The following is a 27,263-nucleotide window of genomic DNA, read 5'->3' on the forward strand; positions in this document are numbered from 1 at the left end:
ACACAAAGATAAGCATACGGGTCAAAAATACACTGAAATCTTTATTGCCATTTAACACAGTATCAGTGCCTGAAACTCTGGGCTTTTAATTCATCATGAGGCTAAACATTGTTCTAATGTAAAAATATTACTCAACCTTTAACCTCTGATCCTTGACTAAACTGACGATTCTTTACATAATTTTATTTATTTATTTCTAAACAACTCTTTACATATTCTACAAAAATAGTGACCAGCCGAGGATTTTGTTTTACACAGAGTGGTATTAAAGGTAGACATTTTTATTTAAATATATTACTTTTTAAATAACCACTGAGACGTCTGACACTTTAGATCAGTAAATACTACCCTCGTCCTGCCCCTTTGAACATTTCAAACACACACAGTACAAAGCTTTCTCCATATACAGATATATTTGTGTTCACCTGGTTGACAGACACAAGCGGACACAACAGAAGATCTTGATCGAGAGAAGAAGAAAGCAAAACCTGTGTTCAATGAATAATCCAGTGATATAAATTCAGCCCTTGATGACTCGATTTACTTAATTACTTAACTGCAGCAGAAACTGTGTCAACTTTACTAGTGCATCCCTGATTCTGGTAAGACACAATCATATGCACTACAAACTTTACAGGTGAAAACGTGACTGTGACATTTAAGTTGCATGACATACGTGTGTGTGTATGTGTGTGCATGGGTGTACTTGCATTAAAGCACTGTGAAAATAAAGCACAAGATCACTTCTATTCGCTCAACAAGATCGTATAATATTCCCTAAATTGACCACCAACATTCATCATAAATACAGCTTCTCATTTTTACAGTGTGTAGACTGCAGGTACAGTACATAACCTCACATAATGTACCCTGCATTCCCTAGGAAAAGGGATCTGAATTCTCTGAAAAGTGCTATTATGAACAAACTTGTCTTTCAGGAAGCAAAACGCACTATTGACACTGATGCTTGATTGGCAGCAAGCAACTGAGGCCACGTAGTGCATTTCTTCTGTAGTGCTGCTACATGGAACAATTTCATAACAATAAAGTAGTGATTTCAAGACTGATTGGGACAAGACAAGGTCTCAACAAAGGAGGACATTATTTTGTTGAAAAACAAATGTTCCCTTCTTAAGAGTGTTTAAAGCACCCCATGACACCAATGATACAAAAAAGGTGTGTTTGACTTCATAATGAAATCTTTTTTTGGTGCAGTCCATACCTAAAATTCCCAGTGCCGAAAGAAGTCACTACGGAAATGAAAACTTGATATGGCTTTGTAATGCCCCATTACGAATGGGAAAAGTTTAGCTGCATGCTACAATGAGGGGTGATGCAGAATTGGACCCTTCAATGGTGAACGGCGTTTTGTGTTTCACTGGGGGCTGGCTTTTCTCCTTGAATCCACAAAGCCTCTGGCAACCACTTTGTACAGGCCCAGGCTTCTGAGTTTTTCCACAAGATTGACGCTGAAAATGTTTCCCTGCCATTCCTTTTCTCTTTTGTTCGGTTGACTTCCCGCAGAGTCCCGTTGTGTTTCCTCTGAGGACGCGGTGACTCTGTGAGCGAGCGGGGAGTTGGGATGAACTGCAGCTGAGATGCCGCGCTCTGACACAAGTTGTAGCAGACCGAGGGAGGAGGTCGGGTGGAGGTGTGATGTGGACCCAGAGACGCACTGGAGGCCTGGTGACGTCCTCACGTGCTCACAGCTCCCACAAGCAGATGCACTGTGGGGCCGAAGGCTGGGGAAAGAACAAGGAGTCAGCCAAACCACCCCAGAAATAAACAGGGCAGGACACAAGTGTTAATGCATAACATGCATGATCATGCTAATACATAAAAGAATGGAAAGATGAGACTTCAACAGCATTCATAGAAAGACTTGAATGTATATTCTCAAAATATCACATTTTAGTCATGATAAAAGATTATTCAGGAAACCCCATATAAGAAGTTTATTATATATATATCCTTTAACATTTTAATGTTAATGTTAATATAAAATTGTTCTGAATCTATATACTTTATGTACACTTTACACATAAAAAAGGCAAAGCCAATCAAATAATGTAAATAATTAAAATAAATATTTTTTGTCCAATTATTTTATATCAATGGTATTGTCAATGTTATAAACTAATACTCTGTGTGTATATATATATATATATATATATATATATATATATATATATATATATATATATATATATATATATATATATATATATTTTTTTTTTTTTTTTTTTTTTTTTAAAGGAAAAATTCAAGGTAAAAGTTCAGAGACTGTTAAATTAAAACATGTTTTTCCAGTTTTTCCAGTACCTAAACCTAAATCTGTTGATCTGTAGGAGAGAAGACAGAATTAGTAATAAAATGTCCTGATCTGTTATGCTAGCGTTATGAAACCTAAGGTTAGAGAGAAACAAAGTTAGTAGATGGATTTCGGATGATCCTAGTAAAGGGTTCAAAGAGACCATGCCTGACACGGCTTACTTTATGAAGGACGGTTTTATAACTGTACAAAGAGCCGGTTCCAGCGCTTCCTGTTACAGATTGAAGGAGGGAAAATAAGTAAGGAAAAACTATTAAAATGATGTTTGGTTGTGAACAGACAGACATTTCTGATATTCCCCAAGTGCCTTTTTACATGTAAGAATTAGGGCTGTCAATTTAATGCTTTAACATTACACAAAACGACAACTGAACTGCGCAATCTAGCCTAATTTAAATAACTGCCAACTCTAGTAAGAAATACTTGTGTTATACATATAACCAATTAAATAGAAAAAAATTGAATGAATTTTGATGGATGATTGCCAGTCCTACAACAAGCTCTGTGTGGGCATCAGTGTGATCATGTCTTACCTGGTGGAGAAGGAGGAGAGGAGGGCAGAGGGATGGAGGATCTGACCGCTAGTGGACGGGGGGGTGTTTGAGGTCTGAGGGATGTTAGGTCTGGATGAAGAGACTGCGTTTATGTGAGGAAACACAAACACATGCTAAACCTCAGCTATGCATGACAACTACCTACAGCACTACACTGAAGTCAAAGTGGTATAAAACCACAATAATAGCTAGGAAGCATGGGAAAGATTATAAAAATAGTACATCAAGAATCAAACAAACCAAAGAATTAAGAAGAAAATGTGTTGCTGTAGGTGAACAGGCTCTTACCCACAGTGCCTTTCAGGAGGTTGGGGAATTTGGACGGATCAGGCTCATCTTCCTCGAGGTCGTTGAGGCTGTAGACATGTTGAAAATCTACATCCAGCTCTCTGAAGTCTTTGGTGAGGACACCCGGCCGAGGGTGCAGGATGCCCCCCAGATTGGGCTTGGCCAGCTGCTGCCATTGGTGCAGAGTCACTGAGCCTGTGGACAGGGGCAAGAGGAAGTAGACTGCTCAGTTAAATGGTTTCTGATCTATTAATATTCATTTTGATATTTTTACGGGGCCATGAGTTTCAGAGTGGTACAACTGTCCTGATATCAAAAGGCCCTTTATAAAAATTAAATTTTTAAAAGAAAACCTTATTACAAGGTTTAGAATTTGTTTTTATTAATAATATTTTAAGGTAAAATTTACTTAATTGAAATTTACTTCATTATTCATTCATCATGTTTTAGAAAAAACATTTTAAAATATAAGTATCAAATATGATACATTAGGCTTTTGATGAACATGTATCTCTCATCTCACAACTGTATTGCATTGAATTATGTTTTGCCCCCAGATCAGATTGCCCTGATCAGAAAATTAAGTAGTTAAATATCATCTTTCTAAGACATATTCTTAAGAGATGTTTATATGCATTGTGTAAGCAGTCTGCTATAATGTTATAAAGATCACATTCATTTACATACCAGGCTATCAGAATTGATTTCCCTTTGTTTTTTTGTTTGTTTTTTTTTTGGTCTAAATGTTCAATAAACTTCCATTTTTAATTGATTATGATCCTTATTTGATAAATCTGGCTTTACAGGTTTATTTTCATCCACCAAAAATGCAGAAACATGATAGGGAAATATGCAGTAACACGATAGGAAAAACCATAAACTAGGAAATGATATGATAGAGAGGATCCCTGTGTGACCTTGTCAAAGTAAATGAATGTTTTAAAAATATCCCATAATTTGATCTTTATATTACATGGCAATTTAGGTTGTAAAATTGTGTAATTTTTATATCTGTTATTTTATCTTGATTTAATTATTTGTTCATTATTTTATCGTGTGTGTATCTACTGACCCTCCAGAGGCTTGACTATCTGCAGGCGCTCAGGCAGGTACGAGCGGGAGGAGCCTGTGCCCGAGGAGTGCGTGGAGGTGCCGGAGTAGTTCGTTCCTGTGGATGCGACGCTGCCGTTGGGCGTCAGGAAACCGCTGGAGCCTCCGCCGCTGCCGCTGCTTCCACTCTGCAAGGCGCGCAGTTTCCTTTCTCTCTCCACCTCGAAGAAGGGCCGCTCTGATGTGTGGCTCTCCTGGCGCTCTGAAAGAGACCGGAGTGCTTCCTCTAAATCCTGCCCTCCTGGCGTACCTGGCTGGCCCAAACGCTTCGACTCCAGTAACCTAGGCAGGAAATATGGCATTATTAACTGATTCATTCTTAATAGTTAAAGTCATTTTTGAGAAAATGTGAAAATGAATAGACACCGACCCATGATCCTGTGTGTGCGTCGGAGGGGAGTGCTTATCCTCCATGTTGACACTAATATTGTCTGATTCATAATAACTGGTCCGTGGCGTACTGATCCGACTAGAGCGTAAGGATGCAGGGCTCGAACCCGGAACTTGCGGAGACTGAATCTGAGAACGTAGCCGAGCTGCTTGATTGGCCACCTTCACGGTCTCAAACACCCGCAGCGGATGATTCCTGTGCAGAACATTAAGAAAATCACGTCAAATCCATTTTCAATACATCAACATTTTAATTAATTATATATAACACATGTTAACTGGGATTTGAATAAACTGCAAAAAAGAATTCAGTCTTTTTATTATGTTTCCGGCAATATAAAGAGGTGCTGCAGAGTACTGCCTTTTTATTATTTGCAGTGTTCTCTATGGTCCACTTCTATTTTAAAATTTATTTTTTATTCTTGTGTTGGCAAAGCTGAATTCCTTCAGAAATCATTCTAATATCCTGATCATGAGTGCTCATGATTTTTTTATTTTGTTTTACAGATATTTCGATATTTATCATGAAACAGTGAAATACATTTTTGTAGTATATGAATGACTAACTTGTATTCAGTGGGCGCTGGGCTGTCTAGGCCTTTCCGGAAGGTTCCTTCAATCTCAGCAGCAAGTGAATCCATTGGGACGACCGCTGCCAGGGTGCTATAACGCTGCACGGTGCTGTTGGGCAGGCTCTTGTTTTGCAGGTTTTTAATGTCCTCTCTGGCTTCATGGAGCATGTCTTTACATTCGGAGTACCTCTCCTGCAGCTCCTTCAGCTGCCACCAGAGAGAGACAGAACATCATCAACTGGCACTCGATTCACAAAAGCCATTTATCAAAAACTAGGAGGCTTATTGTGGTATTGATATTGCGAGGAAAGTACCTCTGTTTTAAGCTGCGACTGGCATTCCCGGGAAACATTCAGATGTTGCGTTAACTCCTCGTTCTCAGCGGTGAGCTGAATTTGGAAGGAAATTTGACTTATTTGTTTATAAAAAGAATTCTCTAAGTGGTGCATAAGCAAAACACAGCGAGTATGTGTGTGTGTGTTTGTGTGTCTGACCCCTTTGCAGCGCTGCTCTAGGTCCACAATCTGTCCCAGGAGGGCACTAATCTCTTCTTGTTGTCTTAGCGAATCTTCCATCTTCCGGGCCAATTCCTCTGACAGAGACACAACCTGCTTATTCGCTGTTGCTGTTGAGAGAAATAAGAAGACACTTCAGTCTGTTATCATGAAAACTAATCTGAGATACTCAAAGAAGAGCTGGGCATCATGGTTTATTTACTCACAGAGTTCGTCCACACACACCATCATAAGCCGTTGCTCTTGTTCCTCATAACTGTTGGTCTCAAATGTCAACTCATTAGCCTAAAAAACAGTGATGGGTGTGAAAACATACCTAGCTGTACAGCAACTTTTTGATATGTTTTTTGATATCCCTGTTGAAAAAAACAGCATATGCTGGTTAGGTATGTTTTAATGCTGGGATGCTGGTTTATGCTGGTCCTTTGCTGGTTTATGCTGGTCCTTTTGCTGGTTTATGCCGGTCCTTTTGCTGGTTTATGCTTGGCCTTTTGCTGGTTTATGCTGGTCCTTTTGCTGGTTTATGCTGGTCCTTTTGCTGGTTTATGCTGGTCCTTTGCTGGTTTATGCTGGTCCTTTTGCTGGTTTATGCTGTTCCTTTTGCTGGTTTATGCTGGTCCTTTTGCTGGTTTATGCTGGTCCTTTTGCTGGTTTATGCTGGTCCTTTGCTGGTTTATGCTGGTCCTTTTGCTGGTTTATGCTGGTCCTTTTGCTGGTTTATGCTGGTCCTTTGTTGGTTTATGCTGGTCCTTTTGCTGGTTTATGCTGGTCCTTTTGCTGGTTTATGCTTGTCCTTTTGCTGGTTTATGCTTGTCATTTTTCTGGTTTATGCTGGTCCTTTTGCTGGTTTATGATGGTCCTTTTGCTGGTTTATGCTGGTCCTTTTGCTGGTTTATGCTTGTCATTTTGCTGGTTTATGCTGGTCCTTTTGCTGGTTTATGCTGGTCCTTTTGCTGGTTTATGCTTGTCACTTGACAAGTGTCTCTCACCCCCTTGCCTCCGACCAGCATAAACCAGCAAAAGGACCAGCATAAACCAGCAAAGGACCAGCATCTTAGCATCAAAACATACCAAACAAGCATAGGCTGTTTTTTTTCAGCAGGTATGTTGATATGTTTTGCATTTAAGCATACCTCGGTGCGCAATTTAAAGTTCTCCTCTTCTAAACCCTTCAGTTTCTGTTGCAGGAAGTCATAATTGACACAGTTGATGAGAGATGAGGACGAATCCTTCTGTATAAGCCTGAATGAGGATGAGACTTGTCAGTAATTTATCAGTAATGCAGAATTAAGTTGTTGAACACTTTGTGTGTGTGAGAGAGAGAGATGTAAACTCACAGTGTTTCTGAGGCATGCTCTATATCTTCAGTGCTGGCATAAAAGTGCAGGAGATCATCTCTCATGGAGAGCTCATGACGCAGCTGGGCAATCTGTAAGAACAGACCCAGAGTCAGCGTTTGCATCCATATAACGAAGAGAGCGGTGCGCAGACAGATGAAACTTTCAGTGAGTGAAAAACAATGGCATTCTCAAAAATTATGAAAGTTGATGGGCCCTTAAAAAGTCTTAGGCTGATAATGCATGGGGTAACATTTTGAGCAGTTTTGCTGGGCAGATTTTTTTGCTAAATGTTGCTAGGGTAATTTCTCATTGAGGATGGGTAACAAATGTCTGTCTGGATACTTAAGATCGGTTGTGTGCCCGTTTTTGTGTTTGTCCCTTTAAATGCAAATGGGCTGAGGCTCCTGCCTCCCTTTTATGAAGAGGGTGGACCTTCAAGAGCTCATGCTCCAGCATACTGCCAACAATAAAATAGGAAAATATTACGCAATCTGACTGTACTGTGCATTGTAATTACGCATTTATGAATTACACAGGCGGCGCAATAAAAATTATGACATAGCTGGTCTTATGGTGCCTTCGCGTGCTATTACATTATGAGCTCAACTTCACAATGCTTTTAAATGTAATTTTTAACTGCCACATTCCTTACGATGATTCTGGTAGAGCATGAATGAAGAGACAATGGTAGCTTTAGCAACTTTACCCTTACAGAGAGCCAAGAATCTTTTTTGCAAAATATCAGGCATGATGCCTACTGTATCTGGAGTCTGGATGTTCGTGCATGAAGCATTTGTATCGATCCATCTTTCAGAATCAACCTCTGCACAACTCCAACACTATACATTTGTGAGGGAGTCCGGTGTAAAATGATTAGCACAAACATATAGGACTTCTCCTTTATTTTATGACATTTCCTTCGAAAATGAAATGTAACCAACATGTCCTCAGAAGTCCATGGAGACTCCTATGTTCGTTGGTGCATCCCAACACACTTATAATCGCTCTTTGGCGCTGACATTGTACCTCTAGCAGCTACAACAAGAAAACAGTAACATTACCATTTGGCGAACCGCTGCTTCTCACTCAGGGCAGTGTTAACACACAACTGTTTTCAAACACCTTTATAAAAGTGATTTTTGCATATGAGGTCACCTTTAAATTAAACATCCTCCAGTCAGCCTGGTCTGGCAAAACCAATCAGTTCATGTTTTTAGGTATATAATTGTACAGACTTCGGCTGGTGAGGAACGTTCATTACTGGACCTTGAACAATTTGACACCCCTGCCATATAAAACAGTTACTTTCTATGTTAAGGTCCAAAAAGGATAAAACACCATAAAAAAGTTATTAAAAAGTGCTTATCAGTAAATTAAATAGATAGAATGACAGAAGGACAAATAAATAGACAGACTGACTGACAGATAGATAATATGACATGAGTAAATAATTTAATGAGTGAATAGATGGATAAATATTCCTATTCATTTAAAAACAAGCAAAAGTATTTTCTTGTCCAATTAATCACCTCTTCCCTGGTGATTTCCAGCTGTTCATCCAGTAGTTTGTTGCGTTCAGTCAGGGCTTTATTCTGCTTGAGAAGCGACTGGCCAATCCGGGCTGCCAATTCCAGATCCCGCTCTTTCTGCGGAGAAAGACAAGCATGTGCAGGACCTTTATGATGTCATGACGGCATCAATGGAAGGACAGTGCAGTGGTATCATGTATGATATGTTTGAGACTGTGAAACAAGACAAGTGTCTCTCACCTCCTCAAGCAGATGTGTAACTGCCTCGATGTCATGATATGTCTTTGTGATCTGACCAACTCTCTCTGAACACAGCACTGCAGAGGAAAAAAACAGACATTGAAAGGAGGAACGTGAGAAAGAGGCTGTTAAAAGTTGGCTTATGGGCTCATGAAACAAAATCTAATAAGTAGAGTCAATGTGACCCAACCGCGACGAGACAGGTAAACAGACATCTATGCAGTCAAGAACAAGAGCCTCTTAGCCTGATCCTCATTAAGGGTTAATTCTGCTCAAAATGATCAGGCCTGCATTTACAGAACAAACGTCTTCTAGACCAGTGATTCACAGACAGATATGCTTTTCCAGCAGGTTGCATACATATATATATATATATATATATATATATATATATATATATATATATATATATAATTGATTTTAAATGTACTTTAATTTTAAATTAATTCAAATGAAATTAAATGGAAATATTAAATATATAAATATTAAAATAGTAACAAATATATAAATTACAATATTTTACACATATATCTTATGATTATCCTTTTATTAAAATATTTTTTTAGTAACTGTCTTGTTTGACAAATCTTTATAGAGATTTTATATATATATATTAGTGCTGTCAATCGATTAAAAAAAATTAACTAATTAATCGCACAATTTTTTAAAATTAATCGCGATTAATCGCGATTAATCGCAATTAAAAGACTGAAACTTTTTGGATATGTAAATGTAAAATGTAAATAATTAATGTAAACTCAAGACAAAGAAACTATTTAAATTCAAAATATGATTGTTTATTGGAATTTTTGTTTAACTTGTAACACAGATTTTCTCATGTAAACAACATACCTGCAATAAACCATCAATATTCTCCAAATTAACTGTTGGCTTGAAAGCCATGTTTATTACAGAAATAAAAACACAGGCATGTAAGTGCCATTTGAATTTCAAAACAATCAATGCCAATAAAAAACAAAAATGATTTCCATGTTGAATTCTAAGTGGACTGCAAAAAAATTCCAAAGTATAGTCATTGCCAGTGCTTTAAGTGGGCCAGTACGCACCAGTACTCAGTACCGCCACTTCCAAATATAGATCTTGAGCGTACCGCCACCTCTCCGTGCATCCAGAACGTGCTTGTAGCGTACCGGTACGCTCATTTGGACATCTGTTTTAATAGAGGTTTTAATCTTTTACCTGCACTGCCGATTTTCAGAGCGCCCTTCACAATGCAAGCTTCCTAATTCATCCCACCCAGAGCAGAAACTACATTACCCATTCACGCTTAAGTTATACAAGTGAATATCGCATGTGTCGCTTTTCCCACTGTAAGTGTCAACAACTCAACGTGGCCGGAGAAGGTGTGTGAAACTCGTTGTGAGTTATACTAAAGCAAAATCTTGAGTATTTATTGTCTGATAAACATTAAAAACTGTCTGCGGAGGTTGAGTCGTCCTGCAGCCCCCGCTGGCTGTTCATTGGCTGCAGCATCTTTTTTCTAAGTTCTAAAAAAATACCGTAGACGGCAAGGCACAAATTTAGATATTCATTTATCTAATTAATCTATAGCCTATGCACAAAGACAATATGATCTTTTTGTCCCCTTTGTGTTTTAAAGCTTGATGAAGAGAGAGAGCGCAAGTTGCTGCAGCTGAGGAGGACAGTGATGCACGCGCACAGGAGTGATTGACAGTTCGCGGCACTGTGTACAAAAAATACTCCACTACACAATTATTTCGTTATTTCGTTTAAGCTTATTAACGTTAGCGTTACAGAAAGGTCTGATTTACGCACTGTTACAGTCATTGTTTTTTTTTTTTAAACAATGACATTTGAGTTCATGATTTTAATGTTGCTGTTTCTTGTGGCAGACTGAAGAGTAATCCGGCAGAGTTTTATACTGAAACTTTCCGTCTAAAAGTCCTTCCTTGGTCTTATCCATATTTCTTTGCACGTTGAACACACATAGGCCACAACTGGAAATAAAAAAAAAACTGCAACCGCGTTAATTGCGTTATTTTTTTTTAACGCGTTAAATATTTCAAATTAATCGAATGCGTTAACGCGCTAATTTTGACAGCACTAATATATATATATATATATATATATATATATATATATATATATATATATATATATATATATATATATATATATATATATATATATATATATAATAATTGATTGGTGATCCAAAAATATTTGCAGTATTTATGAACAGCTTTTTCATGGCAGGATCCAGAGGGTGCATTTTTATTTGAGGAAATATTAAAATAGAATGTAATATTATAAACTATTAATAAATACATAAATATAACTTATTAAAATACAATATAATATAAATATAATATTAAAATAAAATTAAGTTCAGTTCTATTTAAAAGAAAGAGGGTTAGAAAGCTTCCAAAATGTAAACATTTAATAAATTATATTCATTGTTAAGGAACACAAAGGAGGTTTTAGGGTGCTGCTGTCCAATATCGACACTGCTTTCTATTATTTACTTTTTTTAAGTACAAAGCACTACCCTCTACATAAGTACATTATATTTCTCTGCTGTTTTCAGGACACGTATTATCACTTGTTTGGTTCTTGCCTTTCCCTGAGGCATAATCAAATTTCATCTGGAATGAGACATGTTTGACTTTGCTAAAGTAAAAGCTTGGCCATGTTTCCCAGATCTGCAAATGATGGCTTAGCTCAGCAAAGACCCCATCAATAAATTCTTAACCTTTAACACTAGAGACACTCAAATGCACTGCAAAAATGGCAATATCAAAATTCTTCTCCGAGGTCCCTCACAAAACAGTTGCTCGAAATGCTAAGCTGCAGCTGACAGGGTTGCAGACAGCAGGGGAAATGAAGTTCCACACAAATAATTAAATGCATCTGACCATCTCACTGTCACAGTGTGGATAGCAAATCAAGCAGGCCTATCAAGATTTTGAGACTGTGCATCCAGTGAAACTGAAAACCATCAAGAACATTGCAAAAAGGAAATATGAAACAATCATACAGTTCGATTGGAATGAAGACAATCATGATTGTGTTTTGGCTGCCGAGAACATGACACCACTGAAATTCAAGACCTTTTGAGACAGAAACTGACATTTTTGTTTACATCAAATCTGAATCCTGACGCAAAACCAGAGTGGCACTAAATAGCAGATAACGATTAGTGTCAGCATGTGTCCTTTCATTCAGTCTCAGAGCCGCTGCTAAATCTGCTCACCTGGCCTGAGAAGAGTTCAGTTCTGCTGGGATTTACGTCACTGAGAGAATTAAAGACATTAAGGACAGTAAGACTTAGTACTATGTGAAACTGGAACGAGCTTCTGTGACTGGACAGATTAAAGTGATTTAAATGCAGGCAATTAATTCTATATCCATCAGTAGACCAAGCAGGAAACTGCAGGAGTTTTATTGATTTATTTTTTATTAAAACACAGACTAATATATATATATATATATATATATTATATATATATATATATATATATATATATATATATATATATATATATATATATATATATATATATATATTAGATGTTGGTTAATCACAACTTATCTGCAATTTATCCATCCGCACTCCATCTTTTGGACATAAATTTCACCAAGGTCAAAACCCCTCACACGTTCACTCCACGATACCATGTGATTCCATCATGATGACAAAACTAACAAATCATGCAAATACGAAGAGACTGTAACCACATGTTTGTGGTGAAACAGCAATTACAACCTCAGAAAAGAGCTAATCAATTCTTCTGCAGGTGATAAAGTGGATTTATTGACATGCTGTGCACTTTCAAAACCCTCTTCAGCAAATAATGTCCTTCATGATCCACGTCACACTATATACCCTCCTGCCTCGCAGCATGCAGCTCTTTCTTCTAGTTCTCCTCTCTCACACATTGTCTGTCTCCTTATCTTTCTCTGTTACCTTGCACCAGCTCCCTGCACAGTCCCTCAGTGTCTGTTTCCTCTTCGTCCTCTGCTTCTTCATCATCTTCATCACGGCTGGTGCTGCTGTCTCTCTCACTCTCGTCCATTCCTGTACTGCTCCACACCTCCATTCCTGCACTCATGCTCTGCTACGTCTGTCTCAAGTTTTTCTCTCTCTCCACAGTGTGTGCCAGACTGATTTATGACACGATCTGTCTGTCTGCTGCCTGTCACCACTGCTGTCCTCTAGGCTTTCTGCTCACTAATGCATCTTTAAGCTCCCAGACTGCACATGCTGACGTTGTTATTGAATCTTCTGAGTGTGTGTCACTGCAGCTCAGACTCACCTGGCTGCTCTGAGCCACAGGAGGAGATCAACTCTGAGAGGAGGAGAGGGGGCGGTGGCTGAAGGAGATTTAGGAGGATAGATGATAGGCCAGGGCATCTGTGTGTATTATTCTAGTCAATTTGAGTTTTAGATCATGTTTATTTATGAACACATTTTGCTAAATTACTTTGAAACAGCTTGTGTTATTGTGTGATGGAACACCCCTGTTCAAACACAATATGGTACCTTCCAGATTAATGTCATAATACTGCTGCAGCACAACAGAGAGACACTCCCACAGTCAGCACTTAAAATACTAAAACTTAAATTAAAAATAAAATAAATATATCTAGAAATATTTTGTAAAAAAAAAAAAGAAAAGAAAAAATTACAAAAATGACTTCACAAGCTAAAATGTAAAAAAATAAAAAATAAAAAAAATCTGCCTCTCTCTATAAAGTTTTCTATAACATAGAAACAAACATTTTGAAAAATAGAATGTCACAACATTAATAAATTCTATAATAGTTAATAAATAATGCTAAAGTATAACTGCATATTCAGGAGTGTGTGCCAAAACTACAGCTTATCTGAACCTTAATGACACATTTTTTTTGTCTATTTTTGAATAATCGTGTTTGGTAAAACATGGTTTTGGGGACATTTTTCTGAATTTAAGATGATGTTAACATGTTAATGTTTTGTCTGATTTCCATAAGCAATAAAAAGAGAGAAAGTATTTTATCTAGTTTGTGTGTGAAATGAAAACCTAGCATTTAGGTTTGAAATGTTTAAAACACATTTTATTTTAAATAGAGCTGTAAATCATTTAAACTTTTGTTTGAATTATAACTTGATATGATGTTATATTAACTGGATAAATCAACATTTGCCCCTTAAATGAAGATAATTTAAAAATACCTATTTTATGAGTAAACAGACATTTAGTCAATATATTGTTTGTTTTGCTTATAAATTAAATAAATAACTGACAGATGACTGAATCCAATCTAATGTCACTAAATCTGATCAGGTGTTAGTGATCCACACTTAACATAATATAATATCTAATCTAATAAAACAGTCGTCTGATGCTAGATGACTTTCTGCCACAGAGTGCTACACAGTTAGGTTACACACATATGCCAATCCAATCATTTACCACAATCTGTTTTGAGAATGAAATGATGACCATAGCAAAATGGCAAATGCAGTGAATCAAGAACAAAATTTTTATCTCAGATCGAACACAGACTAGAAACGTATGTTTAGATATTTAGGCTAGAAATAACAGCTGTGTTTGGTCTACAGCCCACGTGAAGCCCAGGTACGAGAACATGTTTCCATGCCAAGTGGATTAGAACTAAATTAGCACCACCGTAAATCCATCAGAGCAGTCACAGAGCGATCTGTTTCCTTTTTCCATCATTTCAAAGCTGCAAAATAAACACTGGCTGTCACCACTACCGTCTTGTTTTTGAAAGAGTTCTCTTATGCTCACCAAGACTGCATTTATTTGATATGGTAAAAACAGTAATACTGTGAAATATTATTACAATAAACTGTAATCCCTAATCCTCAAAATAAATTGTATACATGAGTAGGGTGAACTTAAATGTAATAAATTAGTTCAGTCAAATTAGCTTTTATAAGTATTTTAGAACTTTCCTGTTTTTGAGTTCACTAAACTGACACATTTTAAGAAATCTGAACTTTCATAAAAATGCAAAAAAACAACTCAAATTTAACAGAAACTGGGCTGGAATTTCTATTTCCCAGCATGCTTTGCCATGACACTCGAAATTGAGAGTAACTGCTAAGTGTTATATAATGGTTTGGGGTTTTTTTTTGTGTAAGATTAATGTTAAGTGGGAGATCTAGTAGTGTTTATTGTTTTGTTGATTTAGAAATGTGTTTCTGTCATGTGAGTTTTATAATTTTATAATCACGGTGACAAGTGGAGCATGTGGCTTTGAGAACCGCTACATTAAATATTTTATATTGCTCTACTTATTCAATAATTGCAATGCTTTGGTAATAATACCACATGCACAAATTAGTAAGGTTACTTTTACAGCATTATACAGTTAAAGCTAACTACATTTCTACAAATAAAATACTTAAATTGAGATGACACGACACTTTTAAGTTAAATGTTTGAATTAGCTTGTTTGTCAACTTGGGTTTACAGTGTCATGATCCTTCAGAGATCATTCTAATATGACAATTTGCTGCTCATGAAACATTTCTGTGACACTTTTGATCAATTTAATGCATCCTTGCTGAATAAAAGTATTGATTTCTATATAAAGTATCAATTCCATAAATGAAAGAAAATCTTATCTAAAGCTCTAAAAAAACGTTAGTTAGTTAGTGTTAGTGTTGAAGTATGATCTTTATTTAGTCATGCATTTTTTTTTTTTTTTGTGGTCAATCAGTGATGCCACAAGATCACATCCATGAAACAAACATTAATTACTTTGGTCCATAAACACACTCCCAAAACTGCAGTGGCCTCGGTTTGGTCAGTGTGAGCAGCAGACAGATACTACATCAGAGCGGCTGACTGTCTGCCAGGCCACAGAGAGAAGCCACTGAGAACAGCAGAATGTCTCATTATCCTTAAGCAGCAGGGAGATAATCCTCTTGATGGCATTTGCATCTGTGCTCTAAGAGGACGGGAAGTGGCTGGGATTACAGTACTGCTCTCCTGCAGGGTCAACAGTGGCACTCCAGCCTGTGAGACAGTGAGGCAACGGACTGCCATACCTTTTCACATATCATTTTATTTGATATAATACTTGTTGCTTCCTAAATGAAATAACCAGCTTTAACCGAGTGATGCAGGCATTACATATTTTTGTAGACCAAAACTTAGAAACAAGTTAGCATTTTAGCATTTCCATACTCACTAGTCCCCTTCTATAGCCTCAGTGTCTTTATAACAAGGATAGTATAGTTTGTTTATAACCCGGATTACATCTAGCATTTTACTTCTGGTGATTGTTATTAAAGGTTCAGAATGCATAAAAGTTAATTTTTGTTAAGCAGTGTTATTGCCAGTATCTATACTTTTATTTATTTACTTATTTGTATATATATATTTTATATATATAGTTTTAGATATTTAAATACATCAAGGTAACTAAATGAAAATTAGGAATGTGACTTTGGAAACTAGCTGAAATAAAATAAGTAAAAAATGTTATGTTTTAAATCTAATTACCGTGTTGTAAATATGTTCAATACATGTAAGAATCATAAACTATTTTCTGCAATAATCCAAAAGCCAATAGAAAACTCGAACTATTTGCTTTAGAACCAGGGTGATGTGAACTTCTGGGTTGGTTTACAAAAATACATAATCACTCTAGCACTTTATTTGTCATTGTAATGAAGCCAAAATGAATGCCTGGAATAATCCATTGTTGTGCCATACATGAAGTAAGTCAAATATTTTTTGGTTTTGTTTTTTTTTATTGCCGAACAGTTCTTTTTCAAAGTTTGAAAAGTGGTTGGATTTAACAGAAATGGCAAAGCAGTAAAGCAAACTCAAACAGTGCAGACTCACAGAAGTACTTGAGAGTCTGGTCGATCTGCTCCTGTGTAAGTCCAAGAGGAGCCTCTGGTGGCAGCAGAGGTGTGTGCAGCCAGTCGTCATGCTCGTACCCGAACACATGGTCCGCCCGCAGGGTGTATTTGGGCAACTTTTCTGTCAGCAAGCTGACGATCTCCACCTCTGGCAGATCCACACTGGAGCACAGGTCTGAGTGTGATAAACATTAAGACAAACATTCACTGTCACTGCTCTTAATGTTCATTTGAATATATGACCTGAAAATATCTAATCTAACAAAGCTCCCATTAATTAATTAATGTAAAAACAAAACACACATATAAAGATCATGTGGCCTAACTGAGAATGAAAATCACATTGTGTGAACATTTAAACATCTCTGCTATAATATCTTATCCAAGATGTCTTTTCAAGTTAAAAACTGTTATGTCTAAATTACTGAAGGTTGCAAAATAATGATTGAAAAAACATAATAGCTACTACAGCGCCCACTCTGAGCTTCAAGGATGCAGTATAATTAGAAAGCAACACATATAGGTACTTCCTTAAATAATTAGGTTTGTTCCACCTTTCCTGCCTTTGTCTGCTTTCTGTTCTGTTATGAAGGTAACACAACAAACTCATATCAGTGAACTACAGGCCCTAAAGAACAAGTGTAAAAAGGCTAGATGTGAACAATGTACTTTGTAGTACTAACCTCACTTATCAAAATTAAAATACAAAAATAGCTGCCAACTGTTGTTTGAGAAAGAGAATAATGTACTATTTAGGTTAGAATAGAATATAGAGAGCATTTAAATGGACAACATCATTCAATGCAAGATGAGTGAGCAGTTACCAGTACATTTTGAGTCACGCCAGCACTTAAATTCAGGGTTAGTATGATGTTTCTAAATATTTTTTAAAGAATGATCTAATGATCCCCAAGGCTGAATTTATTTGACAAGAAATACTTAAATAATTATTATTAATTGAAAAATTATTACAATTTAAAATAACTGTTTTGTATTGCACTTTATTTAAAATATAAATTTATTATTTTTAATCATCATAATTATTTATTTATCAAAAAGAAATTATCATCATTACTCCAGACTTCAATGTCTATCAGAAATCATTCTTAAATGCTGATTTGCTGCTCAATAAATATTTATTATCATCAGTGTTAAAAACAGTGTGTGGCCTAATTTTCAGCTTTATCTGTGACAAACAGAAAGGTCAGAATAACAGCATTTATTTAGAAAAAAATGCCTTTGCTGTCACTTTTGATTGATTTTTAATGCATTCTTGGGAAATAAAACCATAAAAAAAGTCTTACTGATCTCAAACTTTTGAACAGGAGTGTACAGCTAACAGATATTGATGTATCCTGGGAACAGTCGCACACCAACAAATCCCTTTCCTGTACCTGTGAGAGTGGAGACATCATGGAAGCCCTGTGCCGGAGGAGGGTCGTCCCTCAGGTTCCCAGGAGTGAGGCAGATCTCCTGGGCGAGGGTCCCGCATCCCTCTCCCTGCGCTCCATTGAGGATGAAGGGCCCTGGGGTCTCCAGGGAGGGCTGAGGGGTGCGTGCAGGAGGAGAAGAGGCAGATTCAGGGGAGTGAGACAGTGTGACAGGCCTGCTGGGGTTCAGGGTGATGGAGGAGCTGCACCCTACTGGATCAGAGGATGGGTGTAGAACAGGCAGACACACGTCCTCATGTGACCTAGTGAGGACAGAGAGAAAGACTGATTCTCAGTGTATTACAGAAACTCCCATATCATTATCTAGTTAAATGAAAATAAAACGTATGAAAACAATAATGCACAGACTGTGTTCACTGAAAGCAGGCCATTGATTGTATTGTGTCACTGATGTGAAACTAGATACACCCTCAGGTCACTACAGCAGTGTTACTTTCAGCTTCATGTCTCCCAGTGAAAATGTCTATCAGATCCAGTATCAATTGATACACGATTTTAATAATTCAGTTTTTGGCCTATAAAATCATTCATGAGCTGTTCTGAAGCAAAGACCCTGCGGTGAGAATATATCACACGTTTCAGAAGATATTTGGATACAGGATGTGTTATGACAACAGAAGGTAATTGTATGATAAAATATGATTAAACCAATAACAATCCCTCAACCATAACAATACTTTGCCAAAGCCCAGCTCTCTTGTCATAGTTTTAACATCCATCTAGAATTGTAAAGTAAATAATAATAATAATAAATAAACATTATTATTATTATAACACACACACACACACACACACACACATATATATATATATATATATATATATATATATATATATAATTATAAATTTTTTTACATAGATAATAATTTAGAATTAATTGTTTGTAAAAATTACCAAGCATTTTTATCTGCCGTAATTTTATTTTATTTTTTTTGAAGAAATTGTTAAACAACACAAATACATGATAAAGATTGTTCTAAAAAGAAATACATTTCTTCAAACTAACACATTTTCAGTCACTGAAAACAGATAAGCCTCATTTTAAGATGTTTAAAGCTGAAAGGGGTGTATTAGAGATATGAAAGATAATTTAATAATCATTTTCATATAGGAGCTTTAGCTTTTTACTTCTGGCATTTGTATTCATTATTACAAAGCTTGTAAGAAACATAAACATTTGTTGTTTGTTGATTTTTTTTTTCTGCAATAATCCAAAAGCCAATGGAATAATCCTGTTGGGTTTTTGTTCGAGGGAACCAGGGTGATGCTAAACTTCCTGGGCCGCCCTAAAAAATACATCACTGCAGAACTCAATACAAACTTTGCATTCCAAAAAAAAGCACTGCATCATTCTTTTGAGCACTATATTTGTTATTAGTTTTTAAATATTGACCCAGGTCGTAAGTCACTCTTACTTTCAGCCAGAGATTGTGGACTAGCTCAAGGTGACCGTACACAAAACCGGACTCGCTGCCAACCAAACTCCTGCTAGAGGTGCCTACGTGTGTCCTTTCACATAGTCTCTAGGGCTCTCCCCATCCCAGGGAAAGAGAGAGGCCAATAGAGAGAGAGAAAGAGAGTGATAAAACAAGAGAAAGTGGGAGTGAGAGACAGAAGGAACAAAGAAAGTCTCTTTTTCAGCCTATCACAGCAGACACACTTAAATTACGGCTTAGGTCAGGGGGAGGGGCAAGTTCAATGTTCAGAAAGCATGTGTTTGACTGAAACATGCACTCTGAACCGGCCGTCTCCTAGGAGACCTGAGGACTATGAACGTGAGGCTTGGTCACATGATGCATCGTCAGCGGGCTTTTATGGGCATGGGCTCATGCAAACACATAGACACGGACGTATGTATACATCTATACACTGTTCCACTCAACTCCAATAACTTGTTTTTAAAAGTCTATAAAGTTGAAATATTCAACAGTGTTGAATGCTCACTCTTCTTAAACCAGAAACTATAAATCACATTGTAAAAAAACAACAACAACAAAGAAAACATTATCACTAATTCCCTAAATCACAAAGAATTAATCCAGAGATAAACTATTATTAGAAGGATTTCTACTTGAAATTGAGCATAATCAACTTTTTCTGGTTCTTTCTTCTTCACTCTACAGACAACACTTTAACTACAAGCCACATAACATTTTTTTCAATCAAAATAAGTGCTAAAATCAAACCACTTTCCTCCAAACTGATCAATGAGAATCAGCCGTTTGAAGAATAAACTGTATAAACAGCTAAATAGGACATTTATCATAGGCACGGTTTTCCCGGATAATCCAAGGTTAATGCATTTGTCCTTTACTCTCTCACCTTCCGAGTAAATACACTTGTTGACTGATATGAGTTTTTTCAAGGCCAGTGTTAATGCCAATATCTCCAGGTGGCAAGCACTCACAGTAATATCAAGCTAGTATTTCAATAACGCAATGTAAAGTTATATACAGATATATATATAATATTAACTCAAAATCAGTAACAATAAAATGCGCTGAAAAAGTGCGCTGACAAATACGTTTTGCCGTATTTCTATATAGGCCTTATTGGTCAAAAACATTCTTTAAAATTATGCAGATATGCAATGGAAGAAAAATAGGTCTATTTGAAAACTGCATGCGTATTATGCATTGACAAGGTTATTGATTCATTTTGGGACAGGCATATGGAAGAACTAATGCTTTTGGCAATATGCTAAAGGCTATTTCCAAACATTTTAAAATAGTAAATTATAAACAAATTAAACCATTTGGCTGATATATCAATCAGTAAATCGATCAATACCTAAATGGTCAAAAACAGAAAGAATCACATCTCTACAAAAAAAGTCATCAATCAGTGGAAGGAAAACACATCAAGGAAAATAAGCTCATTTTCTGTTAATTTCTGGCAGTCACAAGAATATTTTCCTCTAATTTGCGTCAGCCAGATCAGGTTGATTACTGCCAATAAACCATGAAAGATCAATCAAGGTGTGGTTGGATACAGATATAATGAGAACATTAAGGCAGTCTGCACAATCAAAATCAGATTAAATTATGGTTTTGAAAGATAAGTTCTTCTAGACTTACACTTTAGCTCTCTTTCATCATGCAGAGAGGCAGAAAGTTAAAATACTTTCTGCTTGATATTCCTCAACCTCTAAAAGAGAACAGTTAATTTCATTAAAGTCATGCAATGATGTTGACTCTCAGGTGTTTCTAAAAGAGGTCTAAAGGAGAACCCCTGTCTCTGGCCCTCAGGTGATAGAGAAGTTTCTCCTGTCACTGCCTAGTCTAATCATGTGTGCCCATTTATACAAACAAGCCCCACTGCAGCTTAATTATCAAAATTATGAGCTCAATATACAGTTAATAAAACATTGATGATGTAATATGCCACTGAAAAAAAGCACTTGTTGTGGAAGAATTTTGTTCCAAAGTTATAAATGTAAATTTAAGACATTTTAAAGGCCAAACAAAGAAATGTTAAGGAAACAATTGAAATGAACACAACGCACCAACATAATAAGTCTTTTTTTCAATTAGTTGTATTAGTAAAAACAAAATACAACATCTAACAGATCTCAACTGCTTTTTAAAATCATGTTGGGGAAAAACAACCTATGATATGATTCCAATAGAATATGAAAATAACATTTACCTTCTGATAACAAAGAATTGACAAAAAAAAAAGATATTCTTCCATGATATTTTGTGCAAATGTCTACGATTCTTGAATCAAGAAGATGCATTTACTTGAAAAGATTTTACGATTAAACCAAGTATAAATATCTGCTAATGGGCTCATTATGGACTTCATTCCCAATTTAGAGATATTTGCTCTTGTTTTGAACATGAACTCACATTATTTTGTGACTTCACATCTTCATTTTGCATCTCAAGAACGTAAATGTAACTTTATTAAAGGAAGTTAAGATATTTGTATTAGAAAATAAAATAATGAGGAAGACATTTATTTTTTGCAGTGTATGCAACATGGCTATAATTTAAGACCTTTTTAAGGCCTTAATTTGTGGAAGGGTGAATTAAGACTTTTCAAGGCCTTTTTAAGAACTGCACATGAAGAATCTTTATGTCACTTTTTCCTTCCAATGGCAGCACATCGACCATGTCTCTTATAATCTGTAAAGCTTATTTAAAAAAATCTTTGCTTACAGAATACAGGTTTGGAAAGATAATGAGTAAACTGCCTTTACCGAGCCACATGAGACTTTAGGACAATGATGAATGTAGTCAATTGAATGTACATGGAACAATGTGAATGCAAAAATGAGATATCATGATCACAATAAGTTTTATTTGCTTGAAACCAAACACTGACTTTTCACACAGCTATAGAGTCGTGAATATGACATCACCTCCAACCCTTCCCTTTCTCTTTCTCTTGTGGTTTATTCAGCTTTTCACCTCAATGTAAATCATACCTCACAAAGAGCTGACTGTGTGCATGTTACACATTAACCCGAGGACATGAATAATAAAATGTCCTGCGTGCTGAACTGATGCACTCTTTCTGAACTGCAAATAAAAAGTGGTGGCTCATTAAAGTTCTTCTTCTAAATGCGGTTTCCCAAAGATGATGTAGTTATATGAGATCTGAAATATGAGATAAGATATCAACAATCATGCAGTAGCAAGAAAGCAAACACATGATGGTTGGTGCTGGTAAGCTGGGCACTTTAAGAGGTCAAAGTTATGTTATAAACGTGATTAGCTGATCTGCTTCGCTTTCACTCTTGCCTAAAAGCAAAAAGGAAATAAATATTATTCCAGAAAACTTCTGCTTCCAGTACAGTTGGATAAACAATGCCATAGTTGATAAGGTAACTATAACTAACTTCTACAAATAACTGTTTTCCTTCAGAAACCATTCTAACATGCTGATTAAGAGCTTAAGAAATACTTCTCATATCAATGTTGAAAACAGATGTGCTGCCTAATATTTTTGTGGAAACCATAATACAGGATTATTTGACTCAAAGAACAGCATTTGCCTGCAATAGAAACCTTTTGAAAGAATGCAAAAGTCTTTACTTCCACTTTTGATCAATTGAATGCATCTTTGATGAATATAAGTATCCATTTCAATACTGACCCCAAACGTTTAAGTATGTTTACTATAATCACAGGATACCACTTGTCAAATTTAGCAATGACCAAAATGTTCTTTACTTATTTGAGTACCCCACATTTTGTACATTTCCTATAAGACACAAATAAAATGCAAAACTCTACACAGAGAAAACAAACACTAATGCAGACCGCACTGATAGCAACAAATGTCGTTTTGGCCACACAGCAGTAGATGACTACTTTTCAAAAATATGACTAAACATGACTTATTTATCAAACTAAACAAGACTTAAAGTTAATTCTAAAAAACTTTTTTTTTGTGCAACATAAAACAAGATCATTTGAAATGAAAAGAATTATATTTTTAAAGAAATCACTTGGCTCCAAATGTTTGGTTACCAATATTGCTCAAAATATCTTTTTTTTTGGTGTTTTGCAGAATAAAAAATATTGGGTGAACTATGCCATTAAGAAAAAGACTTCTACGCCCCTTTTTAAAAGTATCTTTAGAGCTGAGTCCTCTGACTATTAATCCTCCTTCATTACACAATGCTGTGATATACGTCTTAATAACAGCGTGCAAATCTCTGAAGAGCTACAGCTATACATTATGATACATAGCATTTGTGGAAGTCCTTAAATAGTCATTTACATACCGTAGTTATTAATTTTATTTAGTCTCACACTATGAATTGAAATATCTTTTTGTAGTGTTATTAATAGAACAATCATGATCTTGTGTAACTGAATCACAAAAACTAAACGGCCTGTAAACAAACAATGATGTATCACATTTCCGTGTGTACTGATATCAGTTCAACAGCAGAAGACAGCACACTTACTTCCTGTCTTCTTTCTGTTAAGGCTTTCTGCAGTCTCTCTAACAATAGTTGGACACCAGGCAGACTGCACCAAAGATGCCCATTTGTGTTGTATTCAATAAACATCAATAGTATCACAGCAGCAGGCTGACGCTCAACTGAGGGTCCCGTAACAGGACATAAGAACAGATGAGAGCTACAACTGAGAATCAAAAACATGAAAAGTTTAGAGCTACTTACAGCAACGGATAGATGATGTCTGCATTGAGTGAAAGCAGAGCCGCTGTCCCGGGCCGACAGACGATAGGTCACACACAGGAGCCCGTGTCCTTTTTCAAACTGTCCTTTACACCTGCTTAAGGTTGCCCTGCCTTGTTCTGCTTACTCTATCAACTGTCTTGTGCACTGAGACGACTTTGTGAACGGAGAGATAGAGAGGGTGGAGTTAGTAAGAGGAATGGGTGGGAGCAAGAGAAAAGAGAGAGAGAGAGAATAAAGAGAGACAATCTGTGAGTCAGCATTTTGCAGCTAATACAGCTAAGAGCAGTTTCACCACTGCCATGTCGATTTAATCAAATGGCTCTGATTACTTTATGGAATCAATCAGATTTGCTGATTAATTGAACCTAACCATTTATTTTACACTCATAAATGGTTTCTGGACACTTTAATACTTTAATCCATAATTAAATTGCAATGCCTTATTAGTTTTATAATAGTACTCAGTGATGACTGAATCGTGCATTTAAACGTCAATGACTTCCAGGCATGACAGATCATGATACGGCTATACGAGGCACTTGCATAACATATTAAATATAGGGTAAATATCAGAATATTTTATTGTGTGCATTCAGAATATATATATATATATAATATATATATATATATATATATATATATATATATATATATATATAAAATGTTTAAAATGTCACTTCTAACACAACATTTTAATGGGATATTGATGAATACTGAAAGCTCAGTTACAAATAGCATTTACAAATGTTTAGTTCAGAACCAAACCTATAAAGGTTTACTCCCAAACCCAGTGTTTCATAACAACAGCTGCCTGGAACGTTTATGTGATATCACGGTGGCTCACATAATTCAATATCAGTGTTTTGTTTTTCCAAATAACAACTTCAAACAGGAACACATTTCTTATTTCTCCTCATAACGTTTTCCTGACGAGTCCAGGATCAGACGCTGTCCTCTGAGTCACCAGTGCTTATTTTAACAACATCCTGGAAACCTGGTCTATGTGCCTGTTCCTTCTCTTCCACAACAATAGAAGCAAATGCACAAACCGCAGAGTTCCCGGTTTTGCATTGATGGCGAAGGCTTTATTGAGGAGAACACGACTGACAGCAAATCAGAGAACAGGTGCGGACAGGCTTGGAGAGCCAAATCTCATGCTGTATTTAAATGAATCCATTCAGGGGCCATTCAGGGAATAATGGCCATGTTTACAAAGCATGTTTTCCAATTGAAATCCATATTCTAATTAACCCTTTATTCCAAACAAGTATGCAACAATAACAATCTGAAGAAAAAAAATAATCATGCACACTAAATTAACTTCATTCACACTCAAAATCAAAAAATGTAGGTCATCAATGAAATGTAGGTCACCATCATTTGTTCATGCACAGATACTTATAGACAAAAACAATTATATATTATGTACATATATTTATATATGGTGTTGAATTTGCAGATAACTGGAATACTGGTTTATGGCAATAAGGTATTTTACATGACTCAAAAATAATTGTAATATGACCACACTTTGATTAATAGTAGAATATTCTTGCGCATGCAAACATTCAATGAATCTGTTCGGGTGTGTCTGCACCTGTCTGTCACTGTTTTTCTTTCAGTGGGAAAATCTACAGTGGCCTGTCCTAAACTCAGGGTAAAGTCCATCGCAAACAAAACACTCTAAATAAAGGGATTAAATCTCCATTAGCCTACAAATACATGGGAGATGAAGACATTTTGCCCACATTCATGTTTATCATTTCCAACTTGTTTTACTCCAGTTGATGAGTAAGGAGCATCATCGAGCAAATGACATGTACTTTAACATCTTCCCTGCTAATAGGGAATGCTCTTAGAGCTTTGGCTAGAACTTTCTTAGAATCTTCTGGCAGTTTTAATCAAATAGAAAGTCCTTTCAAAGTAATCTGGACTTTAAAGGCATTGTTAACCAAAGAAAGTTATAGCCTAACTTTTTAAATGATAACAGAATTGCCATTTTTGGGTTAACAATCCCTTAAATAACTGCGTGCATGTTACATGTTAATTTTTTTTTTTTTTTTTTTTTTTGCATCATTCATGGAGTGTTTATATGTTTTAGCTGAATGTCACTTGTTTCAAAACTAACATTCTATTAACGTTTGCATTTTAAAGAAAAGGTTTAAAAACGTATTTAGAACCGTCAGAGAACATTCAGAAATATGAGAACATAAGCCAAACGTCTAAGAATATATTTCTGTCAGCAGGGCTGTCATAGTCTATATTCTCTCTAAATAATACATAACTACTAAAAGTGCAATAGTTTATTATCTTAAACCTCATAATGACGTCACTGCAAGCAGCATTTCTAACCCCATACAGGGGAAGTCCGGGTCCATGTTATTTTTGTAAGGGCTCAGCACGGGACTGCAGGAAACGTGGACAAGGTGCCAGACACAACTGCCCCTACTCTATGTGTCATTCAAAACAAGTTTACTTAGCTAATTTAAAAAAACTCACAGCGGACACGTGACACTTCTCTATGGCAAAACCTTCCATGCGTTATAACTGAACCGTATTTGGTACTGAGAAAGTGCAGCAGATGAAAAAAAAAATCACGTATTTAGTCTGTATTAAACATCAAATGCACGTGAATATTTCTAATGAACGTTTCTAAGCCTATATAAACAACACAAGCAAGTGAACAGTAGATAAATGCATGAGTAGAGATGAAAAGTCCCACCCTGCCAAACAACGGAACAGTCGCCTCTCTGTCCAACTTATTCGCTTTACGAACCAGCAGCCAAACAGTTTATTTTATTGACAGTTTATTTGTAAATGCGTGAAACTTACTTTGTCTTGTTTGTCCTCCTTTGTCCATGTATCGCTCGGACTTGGAGTGAAGCGCCTCGAGCTGTCAGAGCCTCGGG

The 27,263-nt window shown here is 36.2% G+C and overlaps 1 protein-coding gene across 1 annotated transcript; it reads right to left on the bottom strand.

Annotated features, from left to right (window-relative positions):
- LOC113055624 (trafficking kinesin-binding protein 1-like) lies at nucleotides 1–27,263 on the bottom strand (the record flags this gene model as incomplete). Its single annotated transcript, XM_026222042.1, has 16 exons — nucleotides 1–1,742; nucleotides 2,866–2,968; nucleotides 3,175–3,369; nucleotides 4,247–4,566; nucleotides 4,655–4,870; nucleotides 5,242–5,453; nucleotides 5,561–5,635; nucleotides 5,741–5,871; nucleotides 5,968–6,046; nucleotides 6,895–7,003; nucleotides 7,099–7,190; nucleotides 8,631–8,747; nucleotides 8,871–8,947; nucleotides 16,721–16,915; nucleotides 18,135–18,433; nucleotides 27,187–27,263. Coding segments are annotated over 16 exons (2,664 nt in total), but the record flags the coding sequence as incomplete, so codon positions are not given.

This window comes from Carassius auratus, chromosome 36, assembly GCF_003368295.1.
Source record: "Carassius auratus strain Wakin chromosome 36, ASM336829v1, whole genome shotgun sequence".
NCBI lineage: Eukaryota > Metazoa > Chordata > Actinopteri > Cypriniformes > Cyprinidae > Carassius > Carassius auratus.